The 24963-nt window shown below is 51.8% G+C and overlaps 1 protein-coding gene across 3 annotated transcripts in view; it reads left to right on the top strand.

Moving 5' to 3' along the window:
* Positions 1–24963, top strand: part of GRIN2A (glutamate ionotropic receptor NMDA type subunit 2A) — a 536750-nt gene that overhangs the window by 153253 nt on the left and 358534 nt on the right. For 2 of the 3 annotated variants that reach the window (XM_045047693.1, XM_045047692.1), the window contains 2 exons: positions 3259–3449; positions 4916–5347. In XM_045047693.1, the coding sequence (XP_044903628.1) occupies positions 4934–5347 (414 nt within the window). In that variant the 5' untranslated portion in view covers positions 3259–3449; positions 4916–4933. Of the gene's footprint in view, positions 1–1801; positions 2685–3258; positions 3450–4915; positions 5348–24963 lie in introns of those variants that run through there. The other variant, XM_006942329.5, reaches the window with a different exon arrangement.

Genomic DNA, 24963 nt, shown 5'->3' on the forward strand with positions numbered 1-24963 from the left:
GCCTGGAGCCTGCTTTGGATTCTTTGTCTCCTCTCTCTCCCCCTCCCCAACTCATGCTCCGTCTCTGAAAAATAAATAAACATTAAAAATTTTTTAAATTAAAAATTAAAAAAAAAGCTCCACAGATATAATCCACATGTCCAGCCATCAAAGATGGATACACAAAGTGTGGTTTATTCATACAATGGAAAGCTGCTCACCAACAGCAAAGAAAAAGCTGTTGTTACATGCAGCAGCATCAATGAATCTCCCAGACATTAGGTTAAGTGAAAAAAGCCAGTCACCAAAAAATGTACAATGTAGAATCTATTTGTACGAAGTTTGAAAATAAGCAAAGCTGATAAATGGTGTTAGAAAGAAAAATTGTGGTTTCTAAAAGGGGGATGTGGGATTAACAACAGAGGGCCACAAGGACACTTTCTGAAGGTGATGAAAATATTTTATACCTTGTTTTGGGTGATGGTCTACCCAGATGTGTGTAATTTCAAAACTTGAACTGAATTTTTTAGAGATTTTTTTTTCAATTTTTAATTTTTTATTTAATTTTTATTTTTTAATGTTTATTTTTGAGAGAGAGAGAGAGAGAGAGAGAGAGAGAGAGAGAGAGAGAGAGAGAGAGAGAGAGAACACGAACGAGCAGGGGAAGGGCAGAGAGGGAGACATGACCTGAGCTGAAGTCAGATGCTTAACCGACTGAGCCACCCAGGTGCCCTAAGAGATGTGTGTTTTATTGTATATAATTTCCACATCATTTAAATCAAAGAGCCTAATTTCCCTGTAAGTCTCCAAACCGGGGTTCTGCACCTGTGCCAAAATCCAAGAAATGATCATCTTCACTCAATCTAGCTCAGCCCAGTTACTGCCTCAAGAAATGAAACACTTTTCTATTCTTTGCTGTATGTCATACAACCCACCATTTTCATTTACCTTTCAGAATTTCTTCCTTTCTGTCTTTTGAATAATAAAACTCTAGAGAACTTAACGTACACAGTCCGCTTACTAATGCACCCATAGGTCTCCAGGAACTGTGTACCTTTACTGTCTCCATTTCAGTCTTCAGCCTTCTTGGAAAGAGGCCCTTCCTTCCTAGACCACCTTGTAGGGACCTCATGTTTAATGAGCACCTACTGTGTGCTGGACTTTGTTGGCTACTTTACCAAAGCTATCTCGTTTTCTTTTCCAAATAACCCTAAGAAATAGATACTTTTACTGTTCTTCTCTGCTTTTCAGATTAGCGGTTGATAAGGAAAGATAAATATATAGCAAGCCCAAAGGTGATATCAGGCTGATGAGTGGAGGATACAGGGTTAGAAAAAACTGTGATTGCAAAACCTCTTATAATTTAAGGCCTCTTTGATTCCAGGGCCTGAGGTAAGGAAAGCAGGGACCTGGGAGTTGGAAGGAGAGATACAGCTGAGTGTAAAAGGGGCAAAGGTGCTCATTTGACAATGTTTTTCATGCTCAGTTGCCAGAATTCAAGCCAGCCAGGCCCCACACACCCAGGCAGTCCCGTGCTCTCTGGCTCACCCCTGCTGGTAGCTTAGAAGTGGCAGCCTCAGGGCGACTTTTGTTATAACTTAGAAAACAAGAAGGAAGCAAGTGGGGGATGTAGAGATGTCTTTACTTTTAGGATTCTGGCTCCCTGAGATCAGAGGAGTGGGTTCCCTTACGGGGGTGGTGAGACACAGGGAGAAGCATTGGAGCAGATTCTGTGGTTGTGTGTGTGTGTGTGTGTGTGTGTGTGTGTGTGTGTGTGTGTCGGCGCGCCTGTGCGTGGAGGGGGGATTGCTGTACCCAGCGCAAGGCACTGGGGGAGGAGGAAGCGGTAGCAGAGATCTGAATAATTGATTCTTCAGCCGCACCAGACGCTCAGGAGCGGGCGGAGAGCGCGTTTTCAGCACCAGGGACAGCGGCACATCGCTGCAGGCACCCACTTCGCCAGGCAGTCGCCTATCCTGGCCTTGTCGCCGCTGTGCGCCCCGGGAAAGGGTGGCAGTGCTCCGCGCCGCCGCCGCCGAGGGACTGCGGGGTCTGCCTCGGCCCGCCTCCAGGGAGGGCGGCTGCGGGCGGGAGATGCTTTCGCCCACCGGAGCTCCAAGCCTCCCTGGCTGTCGCGGGGGCTGCTGCGTCTAGCCGACTGAGAACAAGTCCCCTAAGTTGACGTGGGGGCGCCCCTGCCTTCCTCCTCCTCTTCCTCCGAGGCGACCGCAGCAGAAGCAAGCCTCAGGAGCCCGGTTTTGCCAGTGCTGTGAACCAGGGTGGCTGGGCGCTCTTCGGACTCCCGTCGGGAAATGGGGAGCTGAACGCCTGGTGGCGAGCTGGCCCCGCAGCGAAGGGCCCAGAGGGAGCTGCCATCCCCCGCCCGCGCCTCTCTCCAGCGGGGACCGCGGGGATCCCCGGCCACACGCGCGCGCGCTCCCACACTCACTCACACACACACTCGCCCTCACGCACACCACCAGCCGGAGCCTGGGCTGCGGAGAGGGCTCCCGGGCGCGCTTAGAGGACCGGGCAGCTGCTGTCCGGAGTGGGGCAGGAAGCCGAGCTCCGGCTTTTGGAGGGAGGCGCCGCGGGGCTAGCCGGAGCATGGGGCTGGGTGAGCGCTGAGAGTCGCGGCCGCAGCCATCAGCCCTGGAGATGACCAGGAGCGGCCACTGCTGAGAACTATGTGGAGAGAGGCTGCGGTGAGTGCTGGCGCGGGACGCGGGGCCTGGGAGGCCCCTTTGGGGGAAAAGATGGTGGGAGGCCTGGATAGGAGGGGGCGGCAGGACCGCAAGAGGGTCGTTGCGTGGGAATGATCGCACCTCCTTCGGGGATCCGGGATCGCGGGAGCCCGAGTCCTTCCCTCCCCCTCTCCTGCCGGCTCATCGCAAACTCAGCCAGCCACCCCCCTCCATTCCCTCCTCTTTCTCTCCCTACCCCCCTCGCTCAGCAGCTCCTGGCCGAACAACTGCCAGCAGCCGGCGCCGGGGAGGTGGTAGGGGGTGAGGGTGGAGATGCCCAGTTAGCTTCTCGTGCGTGGCGAACCTGGGGCTCGGGTTCTCCTGTGCGCCCAGGAGCGGAGCTCTCCATATCGACCACGGGGTCTGAGGATCCGCACAGGGGGTCTTGGGCATGGAGCTTCAGCTCCCCCTCTTCGGTCGAGCCCCCTGTGCGCACAGGGGGCTGTGAGCATTGCAGACTGCAGCCTGCCCCCCAGTCCCCTTTCTCCTGCCCGCGGGCTGACCCAGCCTCTCCGTCTCTTCTCCATCCCGGTAGAGCCCTGCTGCAGAGCCTCCGGCTGGGATAGCCGCCCCCCGTGGGGGCGATGCAGACAGCGCGGGACAGCCAGGGGAGCGTGCGGGGGCCGCAGCATGCGGAAACCCGCTAAACCCGGTGGCTGCTGAGGCGGCCGAGATGCTCGTGCGCGCAGCGCGCCCCACTGCATCCTCGACCTTCTCCGGCTACAGGTACGTCCCAGCGGGAGACCTGGGCTCGGCCGGCCTGGGAAGAGGAAGACTCAACCGGAGAGAGAGCGAGAGCGGGAGAAGGAACAGGAGAGAGAGGGAGAGAGGAAGCGGGAGAGGGATTATCTGTAGCGAGGCGCGGGAGGAGCACCAGGGGGCGCTGCGGCTCCGCGCTCCGCTGTGCTCACCCTAAGAGTGCCTCGGCCAGAACGAGTTCTCCCTAACTTCCCCTGGCTCCAGCAGCGCCGGGCCCGAGGGGCGCGCGCCTGTGCACGCGTGCACGACTGTGCTGGTATTTGCAGGCACGCGCAGTTGTGCACCTGGCGCGATACATGTGTGTGCACCGACTGAGGACGTGTGTGGACTCCGGATGGCCGTGGGCCGTGGGCACCGCCACAGCGGCCTGCGGCTGTGCGCAGAACGGCGCGCGTGCCTGTCAGGTTGTGCAGCCCACTACCCACATGCATCTAAGACTTGGTAACAGGACCTGTAGTGGAAAGCCTGGGGAGGGTCTGTACAGTTCGTGTCCGTCGGAGAGCCGCTTAGGAGCCTACCTTTGCCCCACGCAGTTCCCTGCCAGCTCCCACGCGCCGGCCCACGGGTGGAAGCGCCTGCTCTCCGCTCTGGGATTCTGCATTGCACGCGGCGCGCATGAGAGAGGGCGTGTGTGTGTGTGTGTGTGTGTGTGTGTGTGTCTGTGTGTGTGCGTGTGTGTGCATGCGTGCGTGTAGGGGGCGGGTCCTGGGGCTCGCTTGCAGTTGAGTGGAAATCGCTTCACTGTACCCCCGCGCAGGTGGGGGGGGGGCCCAATTTCCCCCACGCGCCTGGGGCGCACGGGTGAAAGTCTGCACTCCCGTGAACTTGGTGGGGGCCACCCTGCAGGAGAGGAGTGGGGTCTGCAGCGCGTGCCGCGTGGAGCCAGGTCTGTGCTGTACCCGGAGGATTCAGAGGGGGCGGGGTCAGTCATCTAGCACAGCGCGGGAGCAGGGCTGCGGAGTCTCAGCACCGCCTCCGCACGCGGGGGCTGCTTTGTAGTTGGCTCCCTTGAGCAGGGGGCGGGGTCGGTAACTTGGTCTGAACTAGTCGGGTGGGAGAGGGGTGGGTGGAGGGTTTGCTCTGTGCGCCTACGCTCAGGGGCTGTGGTCCACAGCTAACTTGGGGGTGTGGTGGGAAACGTGGGCAGAGTTGGGTATGGAGAGGAGGCTGGAGACAGAGGATGGGACGAAGGCTGGATGCAAAAATGGGTTTAGGGATAGTGATGGAGACTTAGCTCCGATTGGAGTTGTGGATAGAGCTGGGTGGAGCGATGTGGATGGCGGCAGGAATGGGGAATGGAGTCAGTGACTCTGTCAGCTCGCGCTGGGGATGGGCTGTATACCCGGCTCCTAGAGCAGGGGGCTGGGTCTGTAATCCCTTTCCTCTGGAACCTTTGCTCCCCGCGGCCCTGACTCTCCCTCTCCGCCTTGCAGGGACCGTAAGTGGCGACTATGGGCAGACTGGGTTATTGGACCCTGCTGGTGCTGCCGGCCCTTCTGGTCTGGCGCGGTCCGGCGCAGGGTGCGGCGGCGGAGAAGGGTCCCCCGGCGCTGAACATTGCGGTGCTGCTGGGTCACAGCCACGACGTGACGGAGCGCGAACTGCGAAACCTGTGGGGCCCCGAGCAGGCAGCAGGGTTGCCCCTGGACGTGAACGTGGTGGCCCTGCTGATGAACCGCACGGACCCCAAGAGCCTCATCACACATGTGTGCGACCTCATGTCTGGGGCGCGCATCCATGGCCTTGTGTTTGGGGACGACACCGACCAGGAGGCCGTGGCTCAGATGCTGGATTTTATCTCTTCGCAGACTTTCATCCCCATCCTGGGCATCCACGGGGGCGCATCTATGATCATGGCTGACAAGGTAAGTGGGAGAGGTGATAGGCTGCCAGGCCCCGGGACTGTGCTGATCATATCACAGCCACCACAGGTCTTGGGGAGCCTCTGGCATCTGTTTTGATCTGAGAGAGGGTCATGGCCACTGGCTCTGGTGAAAGCCAGGTTTTGCCTTTCCAACCCAGAAATGAGTGGAAACGCTTTCTGCCTTGGTTCTGAGGGTCTCAGGCACTTTGGGTATGCCAGGGAGAACTCAGTGAATGCAGATTTGTGAGGAAGTGGTGGAACGCTTGGAGGTTTCCAGATCGTGCACAGAGGTGAGCTTGGGGACACTTGAAACCCTCTAGTTCATATTTCTAGAATGTCACTTTTACCTGATTTGTGGAAAAGTGTCCATTTTCCCCCTTTGCGGTAAGCGACTAAAACTATTTTCAAAAAGCTGAAACGTGGCTATGTTACGGAATAAAATGCATAGTCTTTAGGTAAAGCGCAAAAGGGCAGAGAAATATGCTTCCACAGACTCCGCAGTTGGGGGAAGAGGGGCGGAGAGTTTGAGAAGTCCCATGCAGGCGCACAGCAGAGCGTTCCTCCAAGGAGTGGGTGCGAGTGGAGACAACTGACTGTAGACCCTGAGCATGGAGGGCCTGGCATTTTCCTCCATGTTCCCTGGGTGGGGCTGTCAGGGGCACCCAGAACGTCAGATGGAGGGGTTGCTTCCCAAGGATGGGTTTTGGTATGAACTTGGATAGTGTCCAAACGAAAGAAGGTGTGCCCACATCTCTTGGTTTAGGATGGGAGAGAAGGTTATTTTGCGAACCATCCGAGAGTGTTGGTTTGGGGAAGAGGAGAGACTTTAAGGTTGGGTGAGATGTTATGAGGGCCTGGTTTGAGGATCAGAAGGGAGAAGCACAGTGAGGAAGGAGAAAAAACTGAGTCGTGGGTGCACTGTATCCCTAAGCCCCAGGAAGGGCCTCACATGGGGTCGGAAGCAGGGGGGTGGCGGGAGAGGGAGCGTGCCCTTGTGTGCTGTGGTCCCCAGTCCCGAGACCTTCTTGGAATGTGTTCCTTAAATAGCGGGAGACATGCTAATGGAACGAACAGACATTTGTCAGAGCACTTTCCTTCTGACGCTCTCAAAGCACTTTTATATTCATCAAATCAGATTCTGCCTCTGCCTCAGCAATTCCCACCAGCTCCTCTGGGAACCGTATTAATTCTTTCAGGTCTCCTGGGCTGCAGCACATTCAGCCGAAGTATACAACCAATGCAGTATCTTATTAAACATTCATTTGAAATGCCTTGCAGTCTAGCAGAATTCCTCCGTGCGGTCGAGCATTTTCCCAGCCACCTCTCTGTTTTGGGGAGCTCCTTTCTGGGATTAAAAAAAGACGAAGTAGGGAACAGCTGTGCCCTGCCACCAGTGTATGAACTGGAGAAGGTCTTGGAGTCTCCTAGAGCATCCTGCAACTTTCAGATGAAGTACCTGAGGCATAGCGGTGGGGGGGGGGGGGTGGTGGCGCGGGCAGTTAAAGGCTTGGCTGAGGCCACACAGTGGGTGATGGGACTAGATCTTGGTCTTCTGGTCTCAAGCTGTGATCTCACTTTCCAGCAAATTAAGCCTGTCCTTTAAATTTGTCATCTTAACTTCAGGAGGGTCAAGGAATTAATCTCATTTTATAGGAGATAGTGAGCCATGGAGAGGTGCAGTGAATCAGAGCCCAGGGCTCGTGCGTAAGGACTGACCAGTCCTCTGATGAAGGCATGAATGAGAACTGTAGTTTCTGGCAGGGGGTTGGTGATTTGGGGATCTAAATATCAGCCCTGATCCCACCTCCCTTCTGAAGTTTTGACCAAAAAAGCAGCACACGAAAGATAGTACTGCCACGTGGAAAGTGAAATTTATGGATTGACTAGGGCCCAGCACCATCAATGGAGAAATCTGTTGTAATCTGACTTAGAGACGGTGTCTTGAGTCTGGGAGGTCTGATCTGGAAGGTCTGTGGCTCAGGCTCTTACCTGATTTTATCCATCTGACTGTGGGCAAATAAGTAGGAACAGGGAGTGGGCTCAGAGTTGAGCACCCATTTGGTAGATGGCGACCCTGTCCACTGTGAACGCCAGGCTCTGACCAACTGGACCCGCGGCTGCTCCTCCCTTAAAGGGCCGTGAGAAAGGGAGTTGGGAGGGTGTGGGTGGACGTATCCTCGTCTCCTATCAAAGGAAACCACCTTCTGGGGATTGGGCAAGAGTGTGGCCCCACTTCGGAGTAAAGAAGAAAAAGGGAATCCGGAAATGCAAGAGGAAGATAAGAAAGGACGTTTTCAGAGAAGTCCCGTTAAGAGAGAGATTTACGAGGTGGTGTTGGGAGAGGAATGAAAGAGTCCATTGGTTCAAAAATTGTGAAGGGAATTGTCGGGGCTGGCCAAGTTGGTCTTGATGGCAGGGAATCAAAGAAGGGAGCGGAGATAATGTTGGGGTACGTGTTGGGCCCCACGCGTGGGATGTGCAGGTGATGTTGGGTGGAGGTGGGTAAAGAGTGGCATTTGGAGAAACCTGAATGTCTTAAAACAAAGAAAGAGATAATCTGAGATGGGAACAGCCCTTCCTTCCAGATTAGTAGCACATCTCTCTGGCTTGTGCCTTTGCTGCCTGTTTCCTTTGGAGCTGAACGCCGAGTGCAGTTTGTTTGGCTCTGAAGAGGCAGCCATGAGATGCTGCCTAAAACTCCACCTTGCTTGGTTGAGTGTGCCAACAGCGTTACGGCCACAAAGTCTGAATCTCCCCAGACTGAACAGGCCTTTCTGTCTCCCCGCTAAGATGATGTTCATTTGGTAAAGCCCAGAACGTACCTGCGTTGTTTTCACTTCCAAATTGGCAGCACGATAGTTGATAGTGCCCCTGTGGATAAGAGTGGTATTTAACTTGATTATCAGTTAAATTCAACATGCCCCCCACCTCCCATTTTTACCTTTCCCTCAGTCTACCTGACCCGTGTGAGAAAGAACAAAGCCTTCTAATAACTGAAATGTGTTAAGTGGCAGATTTGTGTGATGTTCATTTACAGTAGAGACGTTAATTTTTGCTTCTATCAACGGGTGGTCCTGAAATATAATTCAGGTAGAGGTGAAAATAATGTTTGATGTAGATAAAGTTCTAATCTTATCTTGGTTTGGCCACTTTGATCCCCTCCAAATGGAGCACAGCTCTGGTTGCAGCAATAGCCCCTAATAAATCAGGCATATGCGTTAGACCTTCATGTTTCTGCTCAGTGCCCTCACCTCCTCCTCCCTCTCTATTTCTAGCAAGTCCATGGGGGAAAAGACAAGGTTTAGATTTTAGCTACATCTAGCCATGTCGCTTACTGCGTGGACTTTCTATGTTGTGTCGATCCATACCTCATCTCTTCTACTCGAGTGAAAGTTCCTTGAGGACAGTCTTTTTAAAAAGTGTGTTTATGTGTATTTGAAATAATGAACACTCCTCTTCCACAGTTTATAAAAATAATGTCATTTCACCGGAGAGCGTTTAGAAAATATATTAACCTTTAAAGAAGAAAATAAAGTTCTTCCCTCTAAGTCCTGTCACCAGGAGCAGCCAGCCACTGTTGGACATGAGGGTCTCTTTCTTCGAAGCTGTATTCAGTTAGTTATCAGTTCAGGATTATGCTGTATATATGTTTTGTTTTTGTTTTTGTACGTTGCACTCTGTGGGCTTTTTTTAGTCATAAGATTCAGGTTTTTCTTTAATTGTGGAAAAAGCTCAGCCATTATCTGTTGGCTGTTTCCTGTCTAGTATTTTCTCTGTTCTCTCTGTATGTAGTTTCTCCATGTATCTTAAACATTTTTTTTCAGTTCTCTATCTCTCTGTGTTATGTTTGAGGAGGTCTCTCCAGTTCTGTACTCCAGTTAACCAACTCTTACTTGTATCTGGTTTACTATTTTGCCTTAACCAGCTCTTTTTATTTGTATCTTGTGTATTATTTTACCTGTCTGTTGAGCTTTTAATTTCAAATGTTCACCGTATTTCCAAGATAAATAATTGGCCCCTTTTCATACCTTCCTGCTTCTCTATTTTATTCTAAAAACCCTCTTTTTACTTTGTGAATGTAAATTCTTCCTCTATCCCTTTGAGGATTAAAAAAAAAAAATACCGCGAAGTCCTTCTCTGCTTGCTCTAGCATCTTTGTTTCTTCAGATATGAATTCTTTCATTTTGCAGATTCTGATCATTGGATGTCCTCATGTGTTCGCTAATGTCTCCTATGTCCTCATGTGTTTTGTTTGTGAACTTATTTTCAAGGTGATTTTATGATACCTTCTGTCCTATGTCTGCAAGGGTATATGTGCTTTTCAACTAGAGCTCATGTCAACAGCTCAACTCAGAGCTCTGTCTCTGCTCTGTATATCCTATGGTGCCCGCCTGGGTCCCAGGCTCATGTAAGTTGCTTCATTTTTGCTTCTTGGCACAGACGGAGGCGTCCTTTTTGACTGTGACTCCTGGAAGCATGATTCTGAGTCCAGTTTTGCCTCTAATTCCCTGGGTAGATGTTGGGACCTCTGCTTCCTTGGCTCATATTGGACCCCTCCCCCATGAACCATGTGACTTTGAGTCCTGCTTGAGATTGTAGAGTCCCGTCTTTTGATGCATTTATTTTTAGAGAGTCCTCTTTATTTTTAATTCGTGATTCCCTTGTCTTATTTCCAAGCAGTATTATGTAAAATTTAAAACATCTAAAGGTTTATCTATAAATTCTGCATCTTAGGAGCAGGGGAGGAATTACTGAGTGTGTTCACTCTGATTTTGACCCAGTTATATTTCACAACCTGCTTTCATTTTTTTTTAAGCTTGATTGTGTATTTGTGGAATTTTCCCTTTAAATCCTATTTAATAAAATAGACTTCTCAAACATGATTTTAAATGGCTGCGGAGTATTCTGTTTATACCACAGTCATTGTGACTAATATTTCTATTTTCCACCTTTATTAAGGTTTATTTCTGGTTCGCGTGTGTGTTCTTTTCAGCACCTTGTGCTGATCTCGCCCTTTGCGTTTGTTTCTTGGCAAATGTTTGTTGATTGAATGAATCAAGTCCCTGGTTCCAATGCCAGCTTGCTGCAGTCTCCAGATGAACTTACCACACTGTGGTTCAGGGCTTCCCATGCAATGTTTGTTCCCTACTTGCTGACTGATCTCATAGGTGTGTGTCAGTCTCCTCTTCTTTCTAGTGGGCAGATAATTACTAGCCATCCTTGGGATTAACAGAGATTGGGGGTGTTCCGTACAAAAGGCCCAGGTAGTGCGGCTGAGTAATAGGTCATTAGCCGGAAGTGGGACTTTCTCTTGTAACCGGGCACCTCCAGAGTTAGGCTATGAGTGAGACCCTCAAAGCTCATGGGAAGGGTAGACGTGCACATCAGAATGTTGGTGGAACCCACTCAGCTCCTGCTATGGAGGCTTTGGGTAGTTCCTGAGAGAGTGAGGAGGCCTATCTCGAGCCTTTGCGATGAGGCATATCAGATGCAATCATCTACCCCTCCTTCCATAAGTCATTGGAGAGGAAAAGGCATCACCCCGAGAGGCATGACTCACTTTCCAAGTGGCCCTTGGGGGTCATTGGTAATCGCTTGGACTCTTGGCTGCTGTGTTCTGGTGGGTTTGGAAGATACAGTGTTGATGTTCTTTTTGGTGGCCCCAGGTGGGAAAGGCTTCTCTAGCTGGAGCGATGGAAGGGATCAGGGGGCTGGGAGGGGAGGAGGGAGGCAGAAAGAAAGAGAGGGACAAAGACATACAAATAGCATCTTGGGTTTGCAGTACAGAATGATGGCTTCTGGTAAGCCCATAGTGAAAACGAGCGGTTATAATGTTGTTAGCTCGTGGGTTTTCTTTGTTCTTCACTCCCTGGTTTTTATTCAGATTTGGATTCGTTGCCAGCATTAAAGTTAGGAGACATCACAGTTAAAATGTTTTTTAATGTTTGCTTTTGAGAGAGAGAGAGAGAGAGAGAGCGAGCGAGCGAGCCTAAGCGGGGGAAGAGCAGAGAGAGAGGGAGACACAGAGTCCGAAGCGGGCTCCAGGCTCCCAGCTGTCAGCACAGAGCCCGACGCGGGGCTTGAACCCGCTGACGATGAGATCGTGACCTGAACCAAAGTTGGACGCTTAAGCGACCGAGCCACCCAGGCGCCCCGGAGACCTCACATTTTGAAAAATCCAAATTTCATGCTTCACTGCAGGAATTCAGAAGGCCTGGCAACATGGGCCCCGCCCTTCCCCTCAGCAGGCAAAGGCGGCTGGAGGTGAATAGCACCCTTACCTCTTAGGGCTGGCGCTCTTCCCATGTTCAGTCCTCTGCTTGCCCACTTCCCTCATTCATGCTAGAACCTCATCCCTGAAGGCGCTGGGGTTTGAGACCCTGGTGTAGGTGAAGAATATAGCCGGTCTTTATTAAGAAAGCCTTTCCTGGGTGCTCTGCTTCTCTCCCAAGGGCTGTTCCTTGGCAAGTGGCAAACTCATGATGTGCATATATCTGTGCTGCTGTGTTTACTGCTGCCATCGCTGATCTCCTGAGCCTTAACTCTTTAAGGACCTTAAATCCTTCTCAACACGGTACTCGAGGAAGCCACTACCAACCAACTTGAGTCAAAGGCCCCCGAAAACCTTGGACAGAGGGTCCGAGGACCTGAGTTCCATTTCCAAATAGCAGTGGGACCCGGAGAAAGGCCCTTCACCTTTCTGGTCCTTAGGCTTTCCTGTGAAATGACGTTTAGGGTGATACTATCTCTGAGGCCTCTTCCAGCTCTGAAAATTTTACCACCTTCAAGGAAAGACTGGCAAGAGACCTGCCAAACTGTGAGCTGTGGTTATCTTTGAGTGGTGGACTCCTGCTATTTCAGTCTTTTTAAAAAATGTCATTATACTGGGGCGCCTGGGTGGCTCAATCGGTTAAGCAGCTGACTTCAGCTCAGGTCGTGATCTCACAGTCTGTGGGTTCGAGCCCCGCATCGGGCTCTGTGCTGACGGCTCAGAGCCCGGAGCCTGCTTCGGATTCTGTGTCTCCCTCTCTCTCTGCCCCTCCCCTGCTCACACTCTGTGTCTCTCTGTCTCTCAAAAAATGAATAAACATTAAAAAAATTTTGTTAATGTCATTATAGCGTGGTTGATAAATTGAACCTTGAGTTTGGTTGTCTGTGTTTAAATTCAGGCTTTCACTTACCAGCTGGCTGATCATGAGAAAGCTTCTTAATGGCTCTGAGTCTCAGTGTCCTCACTGTTTGTTTTGACCCCAGCCTGGCCTCGATGTCTTTGTTTTTAAAAAGGGGACAGAAAGAGTATGTACTTCATGGAGCTGTAAGATTTAAATGAGATAACAGGTAGCTCAGTGCTTGGCTCGTAATAAATAATTACTAGAGGAACACTTTTGTTATTGTGTGTATATCATGTCATTTTTATTTGTGTCCAGTGCACTTGGATTTTTTCACCACCAGAAAAAATGATGAAGGGTCATGTGGCGATGTGATGGTAACCCCTGCAAGAAACGGGGGACGAATCCCACAGAAGTGTTAGAAGTGGAGAGTCCAACATGAGACGGTTCCTATTGCCTTAATATGAACATGACTGGGAATATGAGTTTCCTGGGACAACCAGGGGCTTTTAGTTCTTCGAATTTGCCGTGGGCTTTATCCTGGCAAACTGAAGATCAGATGTGGCCAGGGTGAAAATGACCACCACAGGAGACTGTCTCCGTGAGCCTTGCAGTAAATAACTCCACCGACTAGACTATATATTTGCGCTGGGCTTAGGGCTTTAGGTTGTGGACAGATACAGTCTCTCATTTGGTCTCTGCCAAGGATTAAGTAACTCGGTGACAGCCTGGGGAACCCGGCAGCCCCAAAGGTATTTGATTAGAGAATCCTTATCCACTGTTCTTTTGCTCATAGTGCCTTCTCAAGTTAATGACTGGGACTCCATTAGGTTTAGGGAAGGGGCTTACATTCAAGAGGGACAGTGGATTTCGGTGCTAATATTTTGGTTAACTAAATTGATTAAGATGTTGGGTGATGGAATTAAAACTCAGAACTGTCTTTCCGGATTGAAGAGATAGAGTCAGATACTACCGACTACATTGGAGGATTTAAGAAGAAATGGCACTTTCTCATAGGAAGGGGGGAGATGTAGCTCCCCAATTTGAGGATGGTTTTCGCAAGAGTCATGAACTGCCTACTGGATCAGCCTCATAAATGCATTAGTATTTTATTTTACTAATAAGCTCTTTAAAATGCCTGCATTTTAATGTCCTTGCTCCCTGTTATCTGACATCCATCCAGATTCACACATTTATGTTAATTGTGTGGTGTCTGAAGCGTTTGAGATTATGATCTCCAGTCCCAGGTGTTGTGTTTATTTGCTTGTTTGTTTTGCACTCGATGCTCAGCAGATTCTAAGTAGTGATATGGCTCTCAGAAAAAGTGAAGTCCATATTTCTAGAAATATAATGTCCAAATCAAGAGAGGTGATAGCTGCATTATACCTTTTCTGTTGTTACTGGTGCTTTCAGCTGCAAATAACAGAATGTTTGGCTGATGATGGCTTAAACAATTAAGACAGGTAGTTTTTTTTTTTTTTTTTTATTTAGCAAGGAGCCCCAGATGTGATTTAGTAACTCGGTAACCCACCAAGGATTCAGGTCCTTTCCATTTTTCTATTTTGCCTCTATTTGCTGTTTCCTCTTGGTCACAGGATGGCTGCTTCTGTGCCATCACATCTTCACATGCCAGCATTTAAAATGGGAAGAAAAAGGAGGGAGAAAAGAAGCTTTCTTCTAGGCCCTCTCCTCTTCTGTTAGAATTGACTTCCCCTTACATTTCATTGGCCAGAACTGGGTCACATGCCTCCCCTTGAACATCACTGATAGAGATTAACAATCAAGATTCTTCGCCAAGAATGGATAATTGCCAATGAAGCAAAATTTGCTTCTGTTAGCAGAAGCATAGGAGCAATGGCTGAGTGGTATAACTGATGATCTCTCCAGCCACACAAACACCATGATCCATAGACTTAGTTTGGCAGGGATCGGGGGGTGGGGGGATAATATTTAAAGACAGATATTGAACAACAACAGTGTGTCCAGAGGAAGGGCCTTCAGGGTTGTGTAGGATCTAAATGACATATGGTAAGATAAGCTTTGGCAATTAGGTCTGTGACTGAAGACCGCAATGGTTTGGAGAATAATGAGTGTCTGTCAGACGTGGCTGAGCTGAAAGTGACTGTTGTCTGTCAGGATCGGGGGGCGGGGGGTGGTGGTGGTGGTGTTGGACTCATGGAAACATTGGATGGGGTCACCTCTGAGGTTCTTTCTAACTCAGAAGCTCTGCACCTCTCAAATCCTTGTGGGTTTTTTTTTTTTTTGTTTTGTTTTGTTTTTGTTTTTTAAATCCCCAAGTCCTGGTACTTTAGGCCCTTGGATTTGGCTGAAAACCAACATCCTCACTTTCTGCAAGCGTGTGAGTAATTCAGTATAAACTTGCCCGGCTTGGGGGAGGAATTTATGATCCTGGCATCATCACCTCAAATCTCCAAAGGACTTTACATCATCCTGAAGGGTAGACAGTATTTGAAAAGCAGAAAACCTATGTATATATCAACTCACACACACATATATAAATATAAACATAAGTAGGTCAGCCGGCGTCATATTTACTAGTGGGAATGTTTTTGGCTAAGAAGCACAGCTACCCGAGATGATGTTTAGAATAATTGCCAGTGATCTCCAAATGCGGGGGGGGGGCGGTTTAGAACCGCACCCAGTTAATCATGATTACTTATGAAAGTATATTCACGTTTTTGCACACGTTATTGTAAGAATACGTTCATATTCTAAAGAGAGAGCCAGAACCCTCTCTGAATTCCCAGTTGCCAAATATTTCTCTCTTGTCTGCTGTACCCCCTGCATTTTGAGCATTTCCTTAGGGCAGCAGTGGCTCTGGGTGCTCGTCCACTGTTAGGCACGTCCTTTGTTCTTCCTTCACACGTCCCAGGAAGAAACAAAATCCAGAATTGGTTTGCAAAAGCGTTGTCTTTGCGTTCAAATGTTACAGCATTCCATATGATGGAAGTGGGTATATTCAAATTATTTATTTATTAGAACTAGAGTAAAAAAAAAAATCCAAGGAATACAATATAGAATTCAGAGAAGGAATGTTTGCTCAATGCACGCATGGAAGGTCCTCACACAGGTGCCCCTCTCCGAGGGGGTGACCAGGTCACCGGTTCAAAGAGGAAGAATATGAAATGGGAGTGGTAGTTTGTTTCCATTTGTAACTTTTGCAGGCTATTGGTATATTAACAAGGATCTTTTCTTCTTAAGTCTCACTGACTTAACAAAAAAGAAGTTTAATCATTTTCCATTGGTCCCCAACTGTGCTTGTTTCTGCAAAACAAAATAAAAATTCACTCTAGAATTTAAGGTGACTTGTGCAAATCGCTGACACCTTAAAGCCAGGCCCACATACTCACCCAAGAAATTTAAGACAATTTGGGGTGAGCCGGCTGGGGAGTCATGATCATTTCATACACTAATAGGAGGTATGGACCCCCCCCCCCCCCAGAGGGATGCCCATTCCTAAACATGCATTCAATATTATGTGCAATTGTTAGGGGTTCACAGGTCCCCTGAAACTCATTCGTAGACCTCCTTGGAATTTATTTATTTATTGGTTTATTGGTTTATAAATATGTTCATTCTTCAAACGTTTATGGAACCTGTATCCTGTCCCAAAATGTTCTGTAGATGTATCAGTGATCAGATTTGCGCTGATGTGCATCTAGCTGGAGGAGACTGTCAATTAAAGCCCAGAGTGGTGCGTCTGTGATTGGGGTAGCTCCAGGGGGCTAGGGAACATAGCAGAGGGGCACCTCATCCAGAGGCGTGAGGGTGGGAGCTTGTCAGAGAAGGTGCTAGAAGGTCAAATCTGGGCTCGATTTGCATTCGAGAACTCCTGGCCAGAAGAGGCTGGCATCCCATGTGTCTGCCCCTGCAGGTCACATCCGTGGCTGCAGAGGACAAGCCGCAGAGAGGAGAGGAGGCTGGCTCACGGGGGCCCAGGTGCCGGCCTACAGTCTGGGCCTTTCCTTCCCCTTAACGTGTTCCACCGAGCTGCCAGGCTTGCGTGTGGTTTTGATAGCTCCTGAATTTTCCTCTGGATGGCAGTTCTCACAATCAAAACATTGAGCTTTTTGCCGATCTCTGTTTTGTTGTCACAAATGGCTGAATGTCTCCTGCTGTATCTTGCCTCTTCCAAATTAGGAAACTGTAGCCAGAAAGAGTGAGTGGCATTTGAAATCCCTGTCATCTTGCATGTCTGTAGTCCTCGGGCTGAAAAACAACAACATATTTTCTAGACGAATTGTTTTAAAGCTAAGATATTTGTAGGGCTGAGGAACGTGGTTTTGGTTGACTCGGGTGAATAGAGCCACAGCACGGGGAGAGGGGACAGGATGTGGAGCTCTAGAAACCGACCCGCTGGCCGCGGCTCCGGCGCTCGGTGATAGGCATGGTTTCTGCCAGCGGGATTCTGAAAAAGGCAGCCCCTGGGTGAAGGCTGAGCTTCACGGTCCAGTTGCACTTTGGTTGATGGCTGTTGATTTTGCCTTGGCTCATTGGTGCTTTTTGTTTCTGTTGGTGTTTGCTTATTTTCTTCGTTCCTCTGTGACACCCTTTGGTAGCCTTCGGAGACATACTTTTACCGTGAAGAATTTCAAACGCGTCCCCAAGTAGAGACAGTAGCGTGAGCCCTCACGTCCCCGTCACCTGGCTTTGACGCATGACCGTTCTGGCTTCACGTCCAGCCCCACAGCTGGATCGTTTTAAAGCGAATCCCAGATATGGTTCTATTTCATCTACAAATACGTCAGCGTGTGTCTCCAAGGGGTGAGGATTTTACAGACTGTTAAAAGACAGAACCTCAGCTGGGGCGCCCGCATGGTGCTGTCGTTTGGGCTCGGGTCCTGATGTCACGGTTCGTGGGTCCAGCCTCATATCGGGCTCCGTGCTGACAGTGCGGAGCCTGCTTGGGATTCTCTCTCTCCTCGCCCTGCTTGCTTCCTCTCTCTGAAAATAAATAAACGTTAAAAAAAACCCCACAACTCTTAAAAAAAAAAAAAAAAGACCTCAGCTAACATAAAAGTAATCTAACAAGTGTACAATTTAGAGGACGTGAGAGATTGAAAGACGTATAAAGAAAATAAAAACCACCTTGGACGTCACAGCTACCGCTGCCATTTTCCTGGATTTCCTTCTAGTCGTTTTTTTTTTTCTTCTTCTTCTAGTCTTCTTTGCCTGCTGTACAAACACAGATACATATCGGTTACATAATTTCATGTATAGCTTCTAATTTACTTTACATTCTATCACTAGCATTACAGATTATTTGTAAGCGTCCTTACCTGCCACCTTTTCCATTCTGTGGACACATCATGATTTCCTTGATGATTAAGCTTTCTTCACATTCGTTGCTGTTAAACACAACGCCTCAGCTCAAGAGCTTTATAATGAAACGTCTGAGTTGCAGATTACCGGTTTTGAATTGATTCCTACGTCTGAAATCGCCGGGCCACTGTGCGCGAAGAATTTTAAGGTTCCTGATACATGCTGCTAATTGGTTTCCAGAAGGATTGGACCACTGGACACTTCGGATAGCTATGTGAAAGTAGCTCCCTCACCTAACTCTGGCCCACACTTGAAACAAAAGTCATTCTAATTGGTTCCGTGCAAATGTCATCTCATTATTTTAATTTGCATCTCTTTTACGGCACCTGCTGCAGAATGCATCTTAATTGAGTCAGACTTTTATATCCCTAGGTGTTGCACCTCTTAACCTGTTTGATATTTCTCATTGTGTGAATGGAAAGCGTCAGAAAATGATGGATTCCAATAGAAAGTACGGTAAAATAATTTGAATTTCTAAAAAATAATAAATATTTTGAAGCCTGGCAGGGAGTTCTGCGATTATTCATTCTTAGTCACTAGGCATTGCTCAACCATTGTGTCTGTATCAGCGTTGCTTCAAGAATTGCTTTAAAATGTGAGATTTCCCAGCAGAGAATTATTTTGTGGGATTTGACTATTGTGGTATGCCAGGAGAAAAGATAGAGAACCTTGTCGTGGTGGGCCGGGATGTGCTCATGTCACGGGCTTTGTGGTGAGCAGTAGGGATGCGGTGCTATGGTTTGCTCCTTTCTCTAGTAGAGCAAAGACAGGGTGACAATGTGACGGTAACTGCCCTGTGATCCGAAAGGGATATTGTGTGGGCGGCACGTCATCGCTGTTCTTTCCCACGGCAGGGATGAGGGAAGTGAAATGGATCTTAAAGGAAAGTAGAAGGGATTTAAGATTGACATTAACAGGCGTGGGGGGAATCTCCAACATATTTATTAGTATAGAATGATCCTTATTACAGCCTGGATGTTTGTCCCCCCACCGCCCACCCCATCCTGTGTCGAGATCCTAACGCTGATGGCATGGTATTGGGAGGGGGGTATTGGGGGGGTGAGGGTGGAACTCTCATGAATGGGGTAAGTGCCCTGATAAAGGAGAGCCCACAGAGCTCCCTCGCCCTTCCCACCATGTGAGGTCCCGGCGAGAAGACGGCCATCCGTGAACTGGGAAGTGGACTGTCCTCAGACACCGAATCTGCTGGTGCCTTGATCTTGGACTTTCTGCCTCTGGAACCATGAGAAACAAATGTGTGTTGCTAATAATCCCCCCTGTGCCCAGTCTGTGGCCTTCTGTTACAACTGAGACAATCACGACCCATCAGAGCAGGTGCCCCCGGAGCCCCTGTTGGGTCAGGTGTCAGTCCTCTGGTGCTGGTTATGAGAAGGTAGAGGCTTCCTGGGGCAGAGGGACTTGAAGACCCTGGAGACTGTGGCCCTTAACTGTCAAAACCAAAGCGTTTTGACCTATCAGCCACCAGAACGTGTATCAGCCCTCGTGTACAGCCCTCGTGTACAGCCCTCGTGTATCAGCTGGACCCCAGACTAGAGCAGGACTGAGATCTCTTGCGTCTTTCATGCCAAAGCGTGTGCCGTGGGTTTCTGGAGGAACCGTCCAGAACGTGGCGGAGGATGGCTCTTGCCTCTGCCATAGGTCAGCTGTGCCCTGAGATGGGGAGGTGGGGCTGGAAACATGTTGACGCTCCCGTCCTAAAACGCGGAGCAGAAATGTGCTTCGTTAGCTTCCGCCCCTGAGCCCGGCCCTTTCCCTTTCTCCGCTGTGAAATTGCCAGGCCCTTCCCCACAAGCTCTCCTCCCTCCCTGGGAGAGACGCAGGCAGGGAGCCGAAAGCGGCTTTTGTCCCCAGTCCCCGCCCCCTTTTCCTCCCAGCCAGACCTTCCCCAGAAACTTCTGTCTTCACTGGGGGGGGGGATGAAAGGGTCTGTTTCAGTCTCTGGTTTTGGGGTGCGACGTGGCCATTTGCCGAAGCAAAAAATAACCTTGTAACTCAGTGGAAATACTCGGCAACCTAAATGAGCTTGTCAAAGACGGACCCTGGGGGGCGCCTGGGCGGCTCAGGCCATTGAGTGTCTGACTCTTGGTTTTGGCTCAGGTGGAGATCTGGGGGTCGAGGTATGGAGCCCTGCGTTGGCCTCTGTGTTGAGGGTGGCGCCTGCTTGGCATTCTCTCTCTCTCTCTCTCTCTCTCTCTCTCTCTCTCTCCCTCTCCCTCTCCCTCTCCCTCTCCCTCTCCCTCTCCCTCTCCCCCTCTCCCCCTCTCCCCCTCTCCCCCCCTCTCACCCTCCCCCCCCCCCCGCTGCCGTCTCTCCTTCCCTCTCTCTCCCACTCACTCCTTCTCCCCCTCTCCCCGCTCCCTTTCTCCCTCTCTCCCCCCTCTCTCCCCCTCTCTCCCCCTCCTCTCCCCCTCCTCTCTCCCTCCTCTCCCCCTCCTCTCTCCCCCTCTCTGCCCTTCTCTCCCCCCCCTCTTCCCCCCTCTTTCCCTCTCTCTCCCCCTCTCCTCCCCTCCCCCCTCTCCTCCCCTCCCCCCTCTCTCCCCCTCTTTCCCCCTCTTTCCCCCTCTTTCCCCCCTCTTCCTCTCTCCCCCCTCTCCCTGTCTCTCCCTCCCTCTCCCTCCCTCTTTCTCCCTCTCTCTCCCTCTCCCCCTCTCTCCCCCTCTCTCCCCCTCTCTCTCCCCCTCTCTCCCCCTCCTCTCCCCCTCCTCTCCCCCTCCTCTCCCCCTCCTCTCCCCCTCCTCTCTCCCCCTCTCTGCCCCTCTCTCCCCCCCTCTTCCCCCCTCTTTCCCTCTCTCTCCCCCTCTCCTCCCCTCCCCCTCTCTCCCCCTCTCTCCCCCTCTTTCCCCCCTCTTCCCCTCTCCCCCTCTCCCTGTCTCTCCCTCCCTCTCCCTCCCTCTTTCCCTCTCTCTCCCTCTCTCTCCCTCTCCCCCTCTCTCCCCCTCCCCCCCTCCCCCTCCCCTTCTCTCCCTCTCTCCTCCTCTCCCCCCTCTTCCCCCCTTTCCCTCTCTCTCCCCCCCCTCCCCTTCTCTCCCTCTCTCCTCCTCTCCTCCCTCTTCCCCCCTTTCCCTCTCTCTCCCCCTCTCCCCTTCTCTCCCTCTCTCCCTCTGTCTCCCTCTCTCCTCCTCTCTCCCCCTCTTTCCTCATCTCTCCCCTCTCTCCCCCTCTCCCCCCCTCTCCCCCTCTCCCCCCCTCCCCCCTCTTTCCCCATCTCTCCCCTCTCTCCCCCTCCTCCCTCTCTCTCTCCCTCTCTCTCTCCCTCTCCTCCCCTCCCCCCTCTCTCCCCCTCTCCCCCCCTCTTTCCCCATCTCTCGCCTCTCTCCCCCCTCTCCCCGTCTCTCCCCGTCTCTCCCCTTCTCTCCCCATCTCTCCCTCCCTCTCCCTCCCTCTTTCTCCCTCTCTCTCCCTCTCCCCCTCTCTCCCCCTCTCCCCCCTCTCTCCCCCTCTCTCCCCCTCTCTCCCCCTCCTCTCCCCCTCCTCTCCCCCTCCTCTCCCCCTCCTCTCCCCCTCCTCTCCCCCTCCTCTCTCCCCCTCTCTGCCCCTCTCTCCCCCCCTCTTCCCCCCTCTTTCCCTCTCTCTCCCCCTCTCCTCCCCTCCCCCTCTCTCCCCCTCTCTCCCCCTCTTTCCCCCCTCTTCCCCTCTCCCCCTCTCCCTGTCTCTCCCTCCCTCTCCCTCCCTCTTTCCCTCTCTCTCCCTCTCTCTCCCTCTCCCCCTCTCTCCCCCTCCCCCCCTCCCCCTCCCCCCCTCCCCCTCCCCTTCTCTCCCTCTCTCCTCCTCTCCCCCCTCTTCCCCCCTTTCCCTCTCTCTCCCCCCCTCCCCTTCTCTCCCTCTCTCCTCCTCTCCTCCCTCTTCCCCCCTTTCCCTCTCTCTCCCCCTCTCCCCTTCTCTCCCTCTCTCCCTCTGTCTCCCTCTCTCCTCCTCTCTCCCCCTCTTTCCTCATCTCTCCCCTCTCTCCCCCTCTCCCCCCCTCTCCCCCTCTCCCCCCTCTTTCCCCATCTCTCCCCTCTCTCCCCCCTCCTCCCTCTCTCTCTCCCTCTCTCTCTCCCTCTCCTCCCCTCCCCCCTCTCTCCCCCTCTCCCCCCCTCTTTCCCCATCTCTCGCCTCTCTCCCCCCCTCTCCCCGTCTCTCCCCGTCTCTCCCCTTCTCTCCCCATCTCTCCCCTTCTCTCCCTCCCTCTTTCCCTCTCTTTCCCTCTCTTTCCCTCTCTCTCCCTCTCCCTCCTTCTCCCCCCTCTCTCCCCCTCTCTCCCCCTCTCTCTTCCCCCCTTCCTTCCCCTTCTCTCTTCCCCTTCTCTCTCCTCCCTCTCTCTCCCCCCTCTCCCCTTCTCTCCCTCTCTCCTCCCCTCCCCCCTCTCTCTTCCCCCTCTTTACCCATCTCTCCCCTCTCCCTCTCTCCCCCTCTCCTCCCCTCCCCCCTCTCTCCCCCTCTCTCCCCCTCTCTCTCCTCCCTCTCTCTCCCCCCTCTCCCTCCCCCCTCTCCCCTTCTCTCCCTCTCTTCTCCTCTCCCCCCTCTCCCTCTCTTCTCCTCTCCCCCCTCTCCCTCTCTTCTCCTCTCCCCCCTCTCCCTCTCTTCTCTCCCCCCTCTCCCCCCCTCTTTCCCCATCTCTCCCCTCTCCCTCTCTGTCCCCCTCTCCCCCTCTCTTTCCCCATCTTTCGCCTCTCTCCCCCTCTCTCCCTATCTCTCCCCTTCTCCCCCCTCTCCCCCTCTCCCCCCTCTCCCTGTCTCTCACTCCCTCTCCCTCCCTCTCTCCCTCTCTCTCCCTCTCCCTCTCTCTCTCGCTCTCTCTCGCTCTCTCTCTCCCTCCCTCTCCCTCCCTCTCCCCATCTCCCCTTCTCCCTCTCTCCCTCTCTCTCCCTCTCTCCCTCTCTCTCCCTCTCTCTCCCTCTCCCTCTCTCCCTCTTTCCCTCTCTCTCCCTCTCCCTCTCTCCCTCTTTCCCTCTCTCTCCCTCTTTCCCTCTCTCTCCCTCTCCCTCTGTCTCCCTCTTTCTCTCTCCCTCCCTCTCTCCTTCCCTCTCCCTCCCTCTCTCCTTCCCTCTCCCTCCCTCTCTCCTTCCCTCTCCCTCCCTCTCCCTCCCTCTCCCTCCATCTCCTTTCCTCTCCCCCTCTCTCCATCTCCCCTTCTCCCTCTCTCCCTCTGTCTCCCTTTCTCTCTCTCTCTCCCTCTCTCTCCCTCTCCCCCCTCTCTCTCTCCCCCCTCCCCCTCTCTCTTCCCTTCTCTCCCCCTCTCTCCCCCTCCCCCCTCTTCCCCTCTCTCTCCCCCTCCCCCCTCTTCCCCTCTCTCTCCCCCTTTCCCTCTGTCTCCCTCTCTCCCCCTCTCTCCCCCTGTGTCTCTTTCTCTCTCCTTCTCCCCCCTCTTTCCCCCTCTTCCCCCCTCTCTCCCTTCTCTCCTCTCCCTTTCTCCCTCTCTCCCCCCCCCCTCTCCCTGTCTCCCCCTTCCCCCCCCGTCTCTCCCCCTCCATCTCTCTCCCTCTCTCCCCCTCTACCTCTCTTTCCCTCTCCCTCTTTCCCTGTCTACCCCTCTCTCCCTGCTCGTGTGCACACACTGTCTCTAGAAAAAAAAGAAAAAGAACTTTCAGAGGAGGGCCATGGATGCCCTAGTGGGATCATGTGCTTATTTGCTGGTAGTATCTCTGGCTTCCTTCTCTCCTTCAGAATGAGAAATTCTCCATTCTCAGACTGGTGCATAGAGGTTTTCAAATGCTCATAGTTTCCAGGGGGAAAGGGGCACGTCTCCCACTTCATCTAAGGGTAGGAGGAGCCTGAATAGGTTGGGGTTTATCGTTTTCGAGGTTACGCACTGAATTGTGTCGCCCTAAAAGTCTTAACCCCCAGCGACTCAGAATGTGACTGTATCTGGAGATGGATGTCTTCAAAGAGGTAAGGAGGTAAAATGAGATCCTAATTTACGTGAAAACGGGCCCTAATATGATATGACTTGTGTCCTTCTAAGAAGAGATTAGGACACAGACAGGTACAGAGAAAAGACGTGTAAGGATCACAGGGAGAACACGGCCATTCGCAGGCCAAGGAGAGCGGCCACGGCAGAAACCAGCCTGCTGACACTTTGGTCTTGGGCTTCCAGCCTTCAGAGCTGCGCTCTGTTACAGCGGCCCCAGCAAACCGGTTTGGAGAGGCTGGGAGGTAGCTCGTTCCAAGGCTCCTCAGTGCCCCTCGTCTCCTGAGCTGGGAGGGCTTAGGTGCCCAGCCCAGACCCCAGACCCCAGACCCCCATCTGCGCTAAAACTGACTTTCCCCTCATCACGATGGGGCTTCTGTGCTGGCACCAGGGCTCCTGCGTGAGGAACCGAGTCCTTCCCCGTCTTGGAATCCTTCCTGGAACGCGTCTAGGACGTCCAGGTTCAGTGCTTCCCAAAAACTTATACTCTGAGAGCCTTAGGGGCTGTGACACACAGAATAATGGCCCTCCCAAGACGTCCCAGTCCCTGGACCCAAGAATACATTGCCTTGTATGGCAGAAGGGACTTTGCGAATAGGATGCGGTCAAGGATCTTCCAACTTGAGGACATTCTCTTGGGTCATCGTGTGGGGCCCGTGGAATCGTAGGGATCCTTGGAAGAGCCAGAGAAGGAGAGGTGATGGCAGAGCGGAGGGCGGGTGATTTGCTGTGAAGGTGGAGGCAGTGTCCACGAGCCAAGGCACACGGGTGGCCCCAGCAGCTGGGAAAGGCCAGGAAACAAATCCTCCACCGGAATCTCCAGAGGAAACACAGCCCTGTCGAGACCTTGATTTTCGTCCAGGGGGGGCCATTCCAGACTTTGGAACCCTGGAGCTGTAAGGGGACACATCTGTGTCGCTTTAAGCCACTACGTTTGTGGGGATTTGTTGGAATCCTGTACAGTGGAGAGTCTGGTATGCATGTGTGGATGGCTGGCTGTGGCCCAGGTGGCCTTCTCACTGCACTTGACCTTGGAGATTCATGCAGGTGATGAATCCCATCCCATGGTGTAACTCTGTTGGTACTAAGGCCAAAATAATTTGAAAATGGCCTACCAGATACACGGATCAGTTTTTCCCTTCACCAAATAGTCGAGCAAAATCATACTCTAGGAAACTCCTGTATTCATTCCCTGCACCTGCTAGGCTGTGCCTGCCTCAGTTTGAGAGTGTGTGCCTTGAATCCAGATAGCTC

This window comes from Felis catus, chromosome E3, assembly GCF_018350175.1.
Source record: "Felis catus isolate Fca126 chromosome E3, F.catus_Fca126_mat1.0, whole genome shotgun sequence".
Taxonomy (NCBI): Eukaryota; Metazoa; Chordata; class Mammalia; order Carnivora; family Felidae; genus Felis; species Felis catus.